The sequence below is a fragment of the Melanerpes formicivorus genome, unplaced genomic scaffold (genome assembly GCF_026170545.1).
Source record: "Melanerpes formicivorus ecotype bairdi unplaced genomic scaffold, bMelFor1.0.p_v2 SCAF_3, whole genome shotgun sequence".
Lineage (NCBI taxonomy): Eukaryota > Metazoa > Chordata > Aves > Piciformes > Picidae > Melanerpes > Melanerpes formicivorus.
The window spans coordinates 16,498,885-16,512,719 of NW_027142355.1; the positions used below are offsets into that span (position 1 = coordinate 16,498,885).

The 13,835-nt window shown below is 40.9% G+C and overlaps 2 protein-coding genes across 8 annotated transcripts in view; one reads left to right on the top strand and one right to left on the bottom strand.

The window, feature by feature from the left end:
• The window catches only part of CACNA2D1 (calcium voltage-gated channel auxiliary subunit alpha2delta 1), a 372,424-nt gene that overhangs the window by 61,158 nt on the left and 297,431 nt on the right, over nucleotides 1-13,835 (bottom strand). For all 7 annotated transcript variants that reach the window (XM_068167762.1, XM_068167753.1, XM_068167734.1 and 4 more), the window contains one exon: nucleotides 3,268-3,346. In XM_068167762.1, the coding sequence (XP_068023863.1) occupies nucleotides 3,268-3,346 (79 nt within the window). The remainder of the gene's footprint in view (nucleotides 1-3,267; nucleotides 3,347-13,835) is intronic.
• On the top strand, nucleotides 10,305-12,552 carry LOC137456353 (uncharacterized). Its single transcript, XM_068167705.1, has one exon. It carries the CDS (start codon nucleotides 11,068-11,070, stop codon nucleotides 12,538-12,540), a length of 1,473 nt encoding a protein of 490 aa, XP_068023806.1. The 5' UTR covers nucleotides 10,305-11,067; the 3' UTR covers nucleotides 12,541-12,552.

The following is a 13,835-nucleotide window of genomic DNA, read 5'->3' on the forward strand; positions in this document are numbered from 1 at the left end:
CTTTCATATTTACAGTCGGGTCTGGAAATTTCTCTATTTACAATATTAAACAAAGTAATAATTTCTCTGTTTCCTATTTAACTCTTATTTCTTGTACCACAGTTATATTATAAAGCATTTGAGACACCTCTTTCTCAATGTCTTATAAAATGTTTCTGACTGAATTTTTATACAGAAATTTTACTTTCATCTTTTTTTAGTGTTTTTCCTAGGTAAAGAAATCAGGATACAAATAAGAAATATAAGGTTATCTTAGATGCTAAAAAAATCACATCAAGAATAATTTTGATATTTTCTGGTCCCTTGTAAACTCTGGAGAAAAACAGAAAGCAATCTAGCCAGCCAACCAACTGGAGAAAAAAAAAAGAACAAAAAAGAAATAAAATCCCTTTAGTCCAGACCCCTTAATGAAAATTAGCTTTGCTTAATTTATCTGTCATCAGTTCCATCTTTTCATAGATGGCTATTACAATCAGAATTCTCAAAACTCAACCATCATATCTTATTTTATACTATTATGATAGTAAAAAGTGTCAAATAACTAGAAATAAATATGCAGTGGGTTTGTTTCTGTTGGCTGGTTGGTTGGTTTGTTTGCCTTTTTTTCATACACACAGTAATTCGTTAAATAACTTTTTGGAACTTTTATTAGAATCATAGAATTGTTTCAGTTGGAAAACGCCTCTAAGGTCATTGAGTCCAATCATCAGCTGATTCAACTGATGTGGATCATTTTAAGGGAAAATCAGGCTTCACCAGCAGTTGCATTTTCAAATGATATTTTATGCAGATTTTGAACTTCTCAATGAAAAAAAGAGCAAAACAAAAAAGGAGTTCCTTCAACTACAAAGGAAGCTGTGGCAAGTGCAAGGCTGTTAAACACATGTTGGCATGCTAAGGAGAAGCTTTAGGCCTCCTGGTCTGACATATTAATACAGACCCCTAAGCCTGATGACACAGATTATCCAATTATTGGACTAGAGGTAAATAGATGAGCAGAGATACTATGGACTAAAGTCAGATCGGAAGACTCATTCCAAAGTCTTATGAAAAAGTGTCACTCTAAATGCAGCTACTGATGACAACCACAATCCTTCTGTGCCTGTCCCTGCAATGGATGACAACCTTGAGTCTTCATCACCCAAGAGCTCTCACAGCTGGCAGGAGCTACTTGCCCTATCACAAAAGCAGTAAAACATAGGGTCTTGCTTTTCAGGCAATCCATCAATCTTCCTGTGAACTTTTTTCACTGTATAAATAATGCAATTTATTAAAATTTCATCAGGCAAAATAACTAGAGAACAGTAACTTCATCTTCTTTGTTCCAAGATTTAACATTTAAACAAAGAATGCATAACAAGTACCCAGCTACATGTAAAATTCAACATGAAGGTGCAATACATATCATCCAAGTTGAGAAAGACCTACTACAAGTGCATTCTTTAGAAACCATATTTGAAAGTGCCAAAGAGGAAGTGAAGTATGCCTTGGAAAATGATAAGGAGATAATACAGGTATTGAGCAGATCTGAGAATCATAAAATCATAGAAGGTATTGCACTGGAAGGGACCATCTAGACCAATGGCCCTGCAGTAAGCAGGGACATCCCCAACTAGATCAGGTTGCTCAGAGCCCCATCTAGCCTGACCTTGAATATATCCACCACCTCCCTGGACAATCTGTTCCAGTGTTCCACTACCCTCACAGAAAATAAGTCGTTCCTAATGCCCAAGCCAAATCTACCCTGCTCTAGATTAAAACCACTGAATAACATGGCAAGATTTCAAGTCTTTTCTCTCCTGAGCAGATAGGCTGCTTTCCCTCCTAAAAAGCACCATTATTTTAGAGACTATGTAGATAACTGAAAAACTGTTTTTTTTCAGGAGAATTTACATAATGCAAGTAAGGAAATCACTACACACTCCCACTCCAAGAGAAAGGCAGATATTTCACTCACTGAGGATATCTGTGTATCTAATGATAGATTTGGGAAAGGTAAATGCAAGTTCTGCCTCTATTTTCACAAACACTTTAACACAAACACTTGGTGTGCCTGACTGACACACAGAATCACAGCATGCTAGGGGTTGGAAGAGACTTCAAAAGATCATTGAGTTCAACCCCATGCCAGAGCAGGATCACCTAGGGCAGGTCATGCAGAAACACATTCAGGTGGGTTTTGAATGTCTCTAGAGAAGGAGACTCCACAGCCTCTCTGGGCAGCCTGTTCCAGTGCTCTGACACCTATATAAATATCTGAGGTTTGGGTGTCAAGAGGGAGGGCACAGGCTCTGCTCAGTTACACCCTGTGATAGGACAAGGAACAATGGATATAAACTACAGTACAGTAGCTTCTGCCTCAACATGAGGAGGAACTTCTTCACTGTGAGGGTCACAGAGCACTGGAATGGGCTCCTCAGAGAAGTTATGGAGTCTCCTTCTCTGGAGACTTTCAAAACACGTCTGGATGCATTCCTGTACAACCTGTGCTAGACTCTATGTTCCTGCTCTGGCATGGGGGGGTTGGGTCCCTTCCAACCCCAAACATCCTGTGATCCTGTGATCCTTCACAGTAAAAAAAACTTTTTCCTTATGTTTATGTGGAACCTTCTGTGTTCCAGCTTGAACCCATAGCCCTTTGTCCTGTCATTGGACATCACTAAGCAGAGCCTGGCTCCATCCTCCTGACACTGCCCTTCACATCATTACAAAAATGAACGAGGTCATCCCTCAGGCTCCCCTTCTCCAGGCTAAAGAGACCCAGCTACCTCAGACTTTCCTCATGAGGAAGATGTTTCACTCAAAGAAACTATGCAACTCTTGTAACTCAGTCATGCTGTCAGATGCACTCAATAACCCATCATATTGACTATGAAACTAGTTTATGAAAGTAAAGGTCCTTTATGAGCTACACGCACACCTGTTTGCTTAAGAACTATGTGCTTCCACCAAGTCAGCCAAGAAGTAAAGACCCAAACAATGCTTGCATGTATTTCCCTTCCACCAAAAGTGGTTTATCCATTTATGCCTTTCAAATGCACCATTTTTAACAGCCCTTCTCCTTCTGGAAGCATTTTTCTATACATACAAACCAAATGTTGCTACAGTTAAAATACAGAAACACCATGTTACCACAGGCTTGTAAGGTTTAGTTTTTAAACTTAAAAATCAGTCTGAAAACCAATAATCTGTAATTTTTAGACAATAGTGAAAATATTACCTACCCAAATATCTATCAAAGCATAGTTTAAAAGGAAAACACTGTACCTTTATTTTCACAGGCCATCCACTGTATGGGTCCTTTGTCATAATTATGTTGACCAACAGAAAATGTGAACACACGTACCTAGCAAAATTAAAACCAAATGCATATTACTTAATGATACCTGCACTCTGCATATATATGAACAGGAAAATAACTCTGTGAAATTTGCCTCTTTATCACCATAATAGATACACTATTATTACAATACTAGATTCATACAATCACAGAATGGTGTAGGTTGGAAGGGATTTTAAAGATCATCTATTCCAATCCCCCTTCAATGGGGGGTTGCTCAAGGCCCCAACCAACCTGGCTGTGAACACCTCTAGTGAGGGGACATTCACAACCTCCCTGGGCAACCTGTTCCAATCTCTCACCACCCTCACTGTAAAGAATTTCTTCCTAATATCCAGTCTAAATTTGCCTTCCTCCAGATTCAATCCATTCGCTCTCATCCTATCACTACAAGCCCTTGCAAAAGTCCCTTCCTGACTTTCTTATAGGCCCCCTTCATGTATTTTCATGGACCTCCTCTGGACACACTCCAGCAGCTCCATGTCCCTCTGATGCTGGCAGCACCAGAACTGAACACAGGACTCCAGGTATGGTCTCACAATAGCAGAATCACCTTCCTTGTCCTGCTGGTCACATTGCTTTTGATGCAGCCCAGGACACAGCAGCCTTCTGAATTACAAATGCTCATTGGCAGTTCAAGTTGACTTTTCCATCAACTGACATCTCCCAAGTCCTTATGCTTTAGACTGCTCTCAAGCCACTCTTTCTCTAGCCTATATTTGTTCTTAGAATTTCCAGATTTAGGTGTAAGACCTTGCACTTGGCCTTGTTGAGCTTCATGAGGTTGGCTTGGCCCCATCTCTCAAGCCTCTCCATAAAGTAGAACTCAAGAATATTCTTTCATGCACTTTTCATAGTTTAAAGCTTTTACACTGGTTGCACCCATCAAGCATTTTAAATTTATTTTTTTTTTAGACCCTAATGTTGCAATTATAACTCTTCAGGTTTTGTTAAACTAGTTGACATAATCTCCTATTATTATTAGATGCTTACCAATTAATTAAAATGAACACATGCATGGTGGTAGAATTCACAGCAATGAAAACCATGATTTTTTTTTAGGATATAAAATAATTTCATGAAAAAAAACCCAACCAAAAACAAAACCCCAAATCAACAAACCACCACAATAAATTTTCAGATACTACAGAAAAGATTCTCAGAATTTCAGTCTTTTTCATGTAAACCCACTTAAATTAGTTCAGCCAAGTTCCACAGAAGGGATAAGTTCCTGAGATTTCACTTTAAGCCGTATTTTATAAGTACAATTCCATTTTGTTTAGGCTATACGCCAATCTATCTCTTCACATGACGGGAATTATGGCTTCAGAAGAATTCCAGAATTCACCAAATTCTATCCATGTTTTGGTCTGAAAAGAGGTTTTGCAGCTGAAATTATTTTCTATTCAAATTGTCTGATCCAAATAAGAAAAGACTGAAACAAAACCTGGTGGAATCCTACAAATCACAAAGAAAAATTACTTATCTTATGTTTCAGCTTCTGGTTGACTATTTTGTTCAAAAGCTAAGCATTTTTGTTAGAGGTGGGAAAAATATTTTCCAAAGAGTTTAACAGCTGTTCACTATTATTATGTCCCTCTGAAGGAATGTCCAAGGACTAGACTGCCTTTCCTTTTTTCAGGCATCTCTTTTTTTCTCTGCAACTTTAACTTTTCCTCTTTACAAATAACAACATGAGATCAAGACCTCTGGAACTTGATGACTATGTTTAAAATGAAGACATAATAGAAACATAGAATCATAGAACTGTTGAAGTTGGAAGAGACCTCTGAGTTCAAGGGCACCTTACAACCTCCCTCTTGTTGCTTGCCCCTCCCAGACTCTTTTGTAAGTCTACAACTCTGTTATTTTTTTATACCACATTGTAAATTCAAGTTACATTTGCCATCCCCTGCTTTCTCTTGGTCTCTTTTACATTTTCTGATGGACCTTTTTGTTTCTATTTAATTACCATCTATTTTTTTTCCAAGCTGAATATCACAATGTTATTTTCTTTCGGTATTTCTCAACTCACAAGGTCCCTGCCTACCATACTCCTCGGTTGTTTGAACTCACCACTGCTCCCAGTTCAGTGTCCACGAAACACTTGATTCAGATTGCCATCATCTCAAATACTTATGGTGCAATTAGAAAAAAAACAAACACTGAAGGCCACTAGTTAGATAGCTGAGTGACCTGATGTCTCTTTTGTGGTAGAAGTAACTAATTAACTTCAGACAGAGCCATGTGGGTTTGCTTATGTGTGTATAAAACATGAGCCAATTAGACTGGACTGTCTAGTATTTGATCTCAAATATAAAAATAAAACACTGCATTGGATTCAAGTTGTGAAATGCTATGTAATTTAGGGAAAAGGAGCAGCATGTTAAATCTGCAACTAATCTGTAAAGAATTTAGAATTTAAATTATTGACAACAAGCAGAGGACAATATATCTGATTTAGTGTTCCTTGGATAATTAACAGAGATAAAGAACTGCAATGAAAATTGGAGCTTTTAATTGTTACTCGGTTTGGCAAGAGGGTGGAACATTCAAAAGAGTTTTCTTTTTCCTATTGCCTCATCTGGAATTGAGTAGAATGACAGACCAGCTGGAAAAATGAGTCAGCAAGTCAAATTAAACAATCCAATTTTAGCTAGAAAACATGCTCTGTGATAATATTTTCTGCAACAGGACCCAGAGTGAGCTACAGGACTGAGATGTGTCTGTCTATATCTCTTCCTTATGGACATCTCTCCAAAGAAGACAAAAGACTTAACAAGACACATTTAATTACTTTTAATAGGAAATTTATGACTGAGAACACTAGGAGTAACTAGATCAGACACAATGACTATGAGCACCTCTCCCTTTGCCTGTTCTTTCTTTTAAGTCTGGTTTCAACCAGCTAAGTGGATTCCTGAACTGAAGCAAACTGCCAAGTACTCTTTGATCCCAAGTTGTTTTCCATAACCACTGAGGCCTGCTTGTCTCTTTGTGCTTCTCTGCAGCCTCGTAGGTTCTGCGTACACTACAGGTTTGTGGGTCTTTTTGCTATGCTCTTTCTATCCATCACCCACATCAGTGGATGCACACTCCTGCTCCCCAGGCTGTTTCTCAAGTAAAGTGCCACTTCCTGATTTTCAAAGGTAGGTTCATCTAGAAAACTCATACCATTAGAATGGAGAAGAGACAGGCCTGCTCTACCAGGTCAGTCAGATACAGCATTGAAACTGTTCAGAAATGCTGGATGAGGCTCTGTCCAGCCTGATCTAGTGTGGGGTGTCCCTGCCCATGGCAGGGGGGTTGGAACTAGATGATCCTTGTGGTCCCTTCCAACCCTGAATGAAACTATGAAACTATGAAATAGAAAAGCCCTAGTTTCTACCAGGGAAGGTTCAAGTCCAGAGCTCTGTTAGTTTTATCAGAAATATATAATGGGTATCTAATTCTCTGTTTTTCTCACTGAAACTAACCTTGAGGAGAAAACAACAAAACTTTTCTTCTTCGTATTATTTATTTACCATACATAGTAAAACAATATACTTATTAACAAACAAAACAAGTGTAACATTATCATAAGGACAGTCATAAGTAGCACAGGCTGCCCAGAAAGGTTGTAAAGTCTAACTCCTTTGAGGTTTTAAAGAACAGACTAGAAAAAGCCCTGAGCAACCTGTCTTGATCTTACTCCTGACACTGGACGAGAGACTTTTGGAGGTCCCTTCAAACCTGACTTATCCTAGGATCCTATGAAGGACATCAAAGGAAAACAAGCAAAAAACCAACTTTTAATCAGAGGAAATGGTAGACAAGAAATAATGCCACAGATAATACAGGGGAAAGTACTATACTGAAGAAAATACAACTGCCTAATTATGTAATTAATTTTTATTTTCTATTTCTCTGCGTCAGAAAAAGCTCATTAAACCCAAGGTGAATAGAAGGGTTCCAACTGCTACAGAGAATGAAGAGCTACCCATGGAAAGACTGCTCTTTCTACAGATCTCAGCTGATTTTTACCTATCATCTTCATTAATTTTTTTATTGGAGAAAATTAAAATTAGATTACACTCTTCCTTTGGGTTTACTATGCTTTGAGTATTAAAGATAATTAACAGCTTGAGTGAAGTTAATTCAAAGTGGTAACTATGCACAAAATCAACTTGCTGTTTAGACCACTACATATTGAGAGGGAATGTGTAGGCCTACAGGAATCTGAGAAACTGCAACCACTGTGCACGCAGTTCAGAGGGGATGAACATGCCCAGTTTTTGACAGATAAATGATTTGCCTTGAATTTTGTGCTGCTGCAACTAGAGAGGGCATCTCTTAATTTCTCTTTAGGATGAGATTACCTGAATTTTGGAGATATATATGTCTCTTTGTCAGCTGTCAAGAGACATATGTGACTGATTTATTCAGCTAGGTGTAGGCAGTAAGAATCCCACTAGGACTGCAGGTGTGCATCTTTCTTTATCATGTAGATAAAGTGACTGAGTGATTTTATCACATCATGCAGCTACAATTTTCATGATGACAGTAAGATTTTAGAATATTTTATTCGAGCCTCTATAAAGCAGCTAAATAGCTACAGAATCACAGAATGTTAGGGTTGGAAGAGACCTTGGAAGATCATCTAGTCCAGCCCTTCTGCCACAGCAGGATGACCTAGAGTAGGTCACACAGGAACACATCCAGGTGGGTTTTGAATTTCTCCAGAGAAGGAAACTCCACAACCTCTTGGGAAGCCTCACAGTGAAAAAGTTTTTCCTTATGTTCACATGGAACCTCTTACGCTCCAGCTTGCACCCATTGCCCCTTGTCCTATCATTTGACATCACTGAGAAGTGCCTGGCTCCATCCTTCCAACATCACCCTTCACATCTTTATAAACACAAATGAGGTCACCCTGCAGTCCCCTCTTCTTCAAGATAAAGAGACCCAGCTCAGCCTTTCCTCATAAGGAAGATGTTCCACATATTTGTTCGCAGATAATCCCTTCTACCATAGACAAAAAGAAGATGTGGTAAAGAAGAATAAATAATTCCGTAAATCCAGCATTACCCAGGAAACTATTTTTCCCACTAATGTGTTTATAGATTATCAGATATGATGAAAAATAACTTGTGGTTTATATTTAATCAGTACAATTCTAAAATAAGAGGAAAATAAAATCATTAAAGTGCTTTTCTATATTCCATTAGGCACTGCATCTTCTAAATCTCTTGTAAGTGCAGCCTTTAAACCACTTAATCATTTTGATACTTTTCTGCTGCAGGTCAGGGAAATGTTATGTTGTTATCAAGCTGCCACAGTTAAAACTCAGAATGCAATTTTTTCCTTACTCCCTTATATCTGTGGGCAGAAATCTGACAATGATTTTTAATTTTCCTAACTAACCAAGGCCAAAAAGCATTTATGACCACTTTGAACTGAGAACAGAACCTCAGAGAACAATCTGAAAACCACATATATTATTTAGGAAACCACCTAGGCTTAGCCAATAAGAAATGCCAAATACAAAGTTTCACCCAATTCTAGTCCATCATCTGTCATTCTGAACTGCTAGGACGTCCAGGGATGTAGTCCTTAACAATTTGGGTTAGAACTATAAAAGTAAAGCTTTTTTGTTTGTTTGGTTGGTTTTGTTGTTGTTCTTTGTTTGGGGTTTTGGTTTGGGGGGGAGGGGGGAGGCAGGGGAGGTGGGAGTGTTTGTTTATTTTGGTGGGTTTTTGTTTGTTTGTTTGTGGTTTTGTTTGTTTCTTTGTTTGTCTTCCTAGGAAGAATAAAGAGAAAAGAAATAGAATTATGTGTTTAACAGCAGGGGTAAGACTCCCAATTCCGTGCTAGAGGAAAATTTTGGTATTCCTTAGGGTATCTTTATGCAGCAAATAAAATGGGACATAACCCATTTTCTTTCTCAGGCCATGAGGGCAAGTGGCACAGCATGGCTCACAATAGTATGGCAAAAACATGTTGCCAGCCTCCCTCCCTGTGTGTTCCATCCCCTGTCCTGTATTGGCTGATTTCATTATAAAGTCTTTTGGGTATAGGCCCTGGCTCATGCAGGCTGGACATCTGTGGAAGACGAGAAGTTTGTCTCTCTTAATGTAAATCAACAAAGATAAACTGATAGCAGAGCCACTGGAAAGAATCCTGTCTACCACATCGGACTAATCCTGTCTACCAATCCTGGATGCAAATCAGCTTGTGATTGCATCATGATAACGTCGGACTACAACAATGGACCTAACGACCCAGCCATCTTGGACAGGGTGGTTCCCGCCCATCAAGTACCTTGGGCAGGGTGACAACAATGGACCTAACGACCCAGCCATCACGCTTTTTGGACAGGGCGGTTCCCGCCCATCAAGTACCTTGGGCAGGGTGATACGATGGTTTCCACCACCTGTGTAAAGGAATGTGGGAAGACTTGTCTGAATGGAGGGGGGGGGACGGAGGCCCCCCTCGCCTCCATCCAAAAATCTTGCCCACATACACAGCGATACACAGAAAGATTTCCGGGGGAACAGATACCTGGATTATTTCCTTGCCTCTGGAATACCTGACATACCAACACCTGCCTGAGGACTAAAAAACTGTATAAAAGACCTGAGTGACACTGTCAAGGAAGAAGAGAGAAGACGGCACCATAACATCACGGGGCAACGCAACGCATCTTGGACTCTCACCACCCCTGACCGTTAGTAATATAATCTCTTTCTGACTTTCTCCTTCTAATTCCTTCCCTCCTCTCTCCCTCTCTCTCTCTCTCTCTCTCTCTCCATTTTCTCCCTTTCCCTTCTTATGTCCACTTTATCTAATAAATAGTCTAGCTGTTGATACTTTGGCCTCGTTTGTGCCTTTAATTTCACAACACGGGAATATTTAAAAGAACTGTGTCTCCGGACCGAGACATCTAATGTCTCCGGACCATGACATTTAATGGCGTAGTCGGCAGGATTCCCGTGCAGTGAAAAGTATCACAGCAAAATTACTGCATTTCTGAGAACCCCGAAATGTGTGTGTGTGCCTGAGACGTACTTTTAGTACGAAGCGAGAGTGGAGTCCAGATTCGCGTTTCCACTCGCCCGCGAGGGAAGTGGCCGGAGAAGGACGAAGCGAAATTTTCAGAGAGACTGTGTGGGAGTTCTCAAAAGCTTTAAATGTGTGTGCTTTCTCGGGGAAGATTATCCGGGGTACAACTGTTGGTTTTATAGTGTGACCTCCTCGAGAATCCTCTGTACCCTGCTTTAAATTTGTGTGTGCATTCCCGGGGAAGATTATCTGGGGTACAACTGTTGACTTTATAGTGTGACCTCCCCGAGAATTCTCAGTACCCTCTTTTAGGAAACCCAGTGTTGGTGATATTTGTAAAGTGTGGCTTTCCCGAGAAGCCCAGTATTGCAGCAAAAGTTAAGAAACTTCTGCCGGTGTGTGTTCGCTCAGGGAAACAGAGTAACTCTTCCCTAAGAATCACAAGGTTGTTATCCTAGTGTAACAAAAAAAAAAATTTGAGGTACAAAAGCTAAGAAGCTTTTGCAAGTGTGGGTTCACTCAGGGAAATAGTGTGACTTCCTTGAGAAGCCCAAGTTGTTGTTGTTTTTTCTTGTGTGTGACCTCTCCTGGGAAATCTATTGTGCATTTTTTCCTGGAGAAGATTTTGCTGGTACAAACAGTGTTTTTATCTGAATCCGCTGTGAAACTTAGTGCCCCATTAAGAAATGCTTTGTGAAACAAAAGAGATGGCCCGGTGTGAGAGGCTTTTTAACCTTTTAGAAATTCACGGGGCCCGCCCATCTATACAAGGTCTTGATTGGGCTTATGAAAACTGGAATAATTTCCAGAGTGTGGCTGATCGTATTTTGGCTCTGCAAAAGGAAGCCAAGGCAAAAACCGGAAAAGGGAAAGCTTTTATTTGTGCAGTGTTAGGCGCCTGTTTAGCAGCTGCAGTGAGAGAGAAAGATGAATGGCATGAACAGGAAAATATAACTATTTCCTCTTTGCAGGACTTAGTTTCGTCACTACAAAGCCATGTTGCCACTTTGAAAGACGTAGTGGCAGATCTTAAAATTCAATTGGAAAAGGAGAGGAGGCAAAATTCGTATTTGGACTCAAAAGAGGGTGTGAATTACTTGGAGCCTGCCCCCATATATCCTCGGGCAGAATTGACAGCGGCTAAGGAAGCTGCTGCGCATATCAGACCTCTCATTAAAACTGAAGTTTTATATGAGGATGGGGAGGTTACCCCCACTATCACAACCAAAGAAACACCTTTCTCCTCAACTGAATTGGCCAAAATTCGTAAAGAATTTGCACGCTCTGCTGGGGAATCTGAGGTGGAATATGTCTGGCGAGTTTCAAAAACTGGAGGTGATCAGATTCTGTTAACAGAAGCTGAAGCCATGGGCTATTGGGGTGATAATGTTTTTCTAACTACAAAAAACAGAAGTGGACCCTGGAGTCTTACGCAAAGAGCTGCCTATTGGGCAGGGGGGTTTGATCCAAAAGAGAGGGGTGAACCCCTAATTCTGCGGGGAGGGATGAATCAGATAATGGAGAATGTGCAAAAGGCTGCATGCCTGCAGATGATATATGAAAGGGAACTAAAACATCATTTTGAATCCCCTCTTTCTCTCCTGGTAGACGCAAACAGAATGACTGCCCTGGTTAGGGGCCTCCCCGACTCGCTTAAAATAAGAGGCATCCAGCTCCAAAAAGAAATAGCTGATACCCCAATTTCCTCCAGGATGCAGGCTGCTCTAAGACATAATTTAGCACACGGAGGCAGCCAGCCTGACTTGAAACCATGGACGTGGGAGGAGGTCGGAAGGGAGTTATTAGACTATGCCAGGCAATATAGTATCCCTGAAGAAATTAAAAAAACTGACCCTAGGGGCTTGAGGCATGTAAAACTGAACCACTTGCCCTCAAGTCCCCAGGGGTTTAACCGTGCCCCCAGCCGGCTTGGAACAGGGGGCAGGGAACACACAAATACCCGGCAATATTGGTGGAACTTAGGTCTAAAGAAAAATATCCCCAAAGAAGTGATAGATGGGCTAAACACAAAACAATTAGAAGTGATTGTGAAGAACTGGCCTGAGCCCAATCAGAAAATTGAGCCCACTGCACCCCCCTTAATAGACCTGTCTGAGGAGAATAAAGGCATGCCTTCTTTTCAGCCTCAGGGAAACTGAAGTCTTCACCCCCCAATGGTGGGCGGAGGGGTGAAGGGTGGATGTATATTCGTCAGCTCACCGAAAATGGCCAGGGCGATTTACTAATCACTGGCATTGTAGGACCAAAACAAATTCCTATTACATTTTTAGTAGACACCGGGGCTCAGATCTCAGCTATTAAAACGAAGGATGCTACTGATTGTGGAGTGGTGCCCTCCAAACAAAAATTGCTGGTAGCAGACGCCCTGGGTCAAACCCATGCACAGGCATTAGCAACCATCCGGTTACGCTTGCCGGGGGAAGATAAGGACACTAAGGTGTCAATGGTCGTAGGGGAGTTTCCAACTAACCTCCTAGGGCTTGACGTTTTAAAAGGGAAAACCTGGTCAGACAACAAAGGGCGAAAATGGTCTTTTGGGTCTCCCATAATGAGCATTCGGCTGCTGAAAGCCGTACCTCTCCTACCTCACTCAAAGCTGACAAATGTTAAACCTTATCCTATACCTCTGGGAGCTAAAGAAGGAATAGTGCCTGTACTGGAGGACTTAAAAAAACAGGGCATTGTGGTTCCCACCCACTCTGCTTTCAATTCCCCAGTTTGGCCTGTACGAAAGCCTAATGGGACATGGAGGCTGACCATTGATTACCGCAGGCTTAATGCCAATACTGAACCACTAACAGCTGCAGTGCCAAATATTGCTGAACTCATAGCTACAATACAGGAGAAAGCACACTCGATTATGGGTACAGTGGATGTGAAAGATATGTTTTTTATGGTCCCGCTGCAACCTGAGGACCAAAACCGCTTTGCTTTTACATGGGGTGGTCAACAATTCACATTCACACGTCTCCCACAGGGATTTAAGCACTCACCCACTTTTGCCCACCATGCGCTGGCACAGGAACTGGAAAAGGTCCAACTAGAGCCAGGGGTCAGTGTTTACCAATATATTGATGACATTCTGGTAGCAGGAGAAGATATTGAAGGGGTACGAGTAACCCAGGATAATATAATTTCACATCTAGAAAATTTGGGGCTGAGAATACCACCTGAGAAAGTACAGACGCCCTCAAGTGAAGTGAAGTTTTTGGGAATCTGGTGGAAGGGGGGAATGACCTGTATTCCACCAGACACCCTTTCCTCCCTGGACCAGATCAAAATGCCAGAATCCAAAAAGGATTTGCAACATGCACTAGGATTACTTGTGTTTTGGAGGAAACATATTCCTGATTTTTCAATTATTGCAAGACCCCTATATGATTTGTTACGCAAAGGCGTTCAGTGGCAGTGGGAAGAGCCCCACGAAGAAGCA

Bases quoted from the DNA above. Each gene is read 5' to 3' on its own strand.
- LOC137456353 (XM_068167705.1), top strand. From the start codon at position 11,068: ATGCTTTGTGAAACAAAAGAGATGGCCCGGTGTGAGAGGCTTTTTAAC.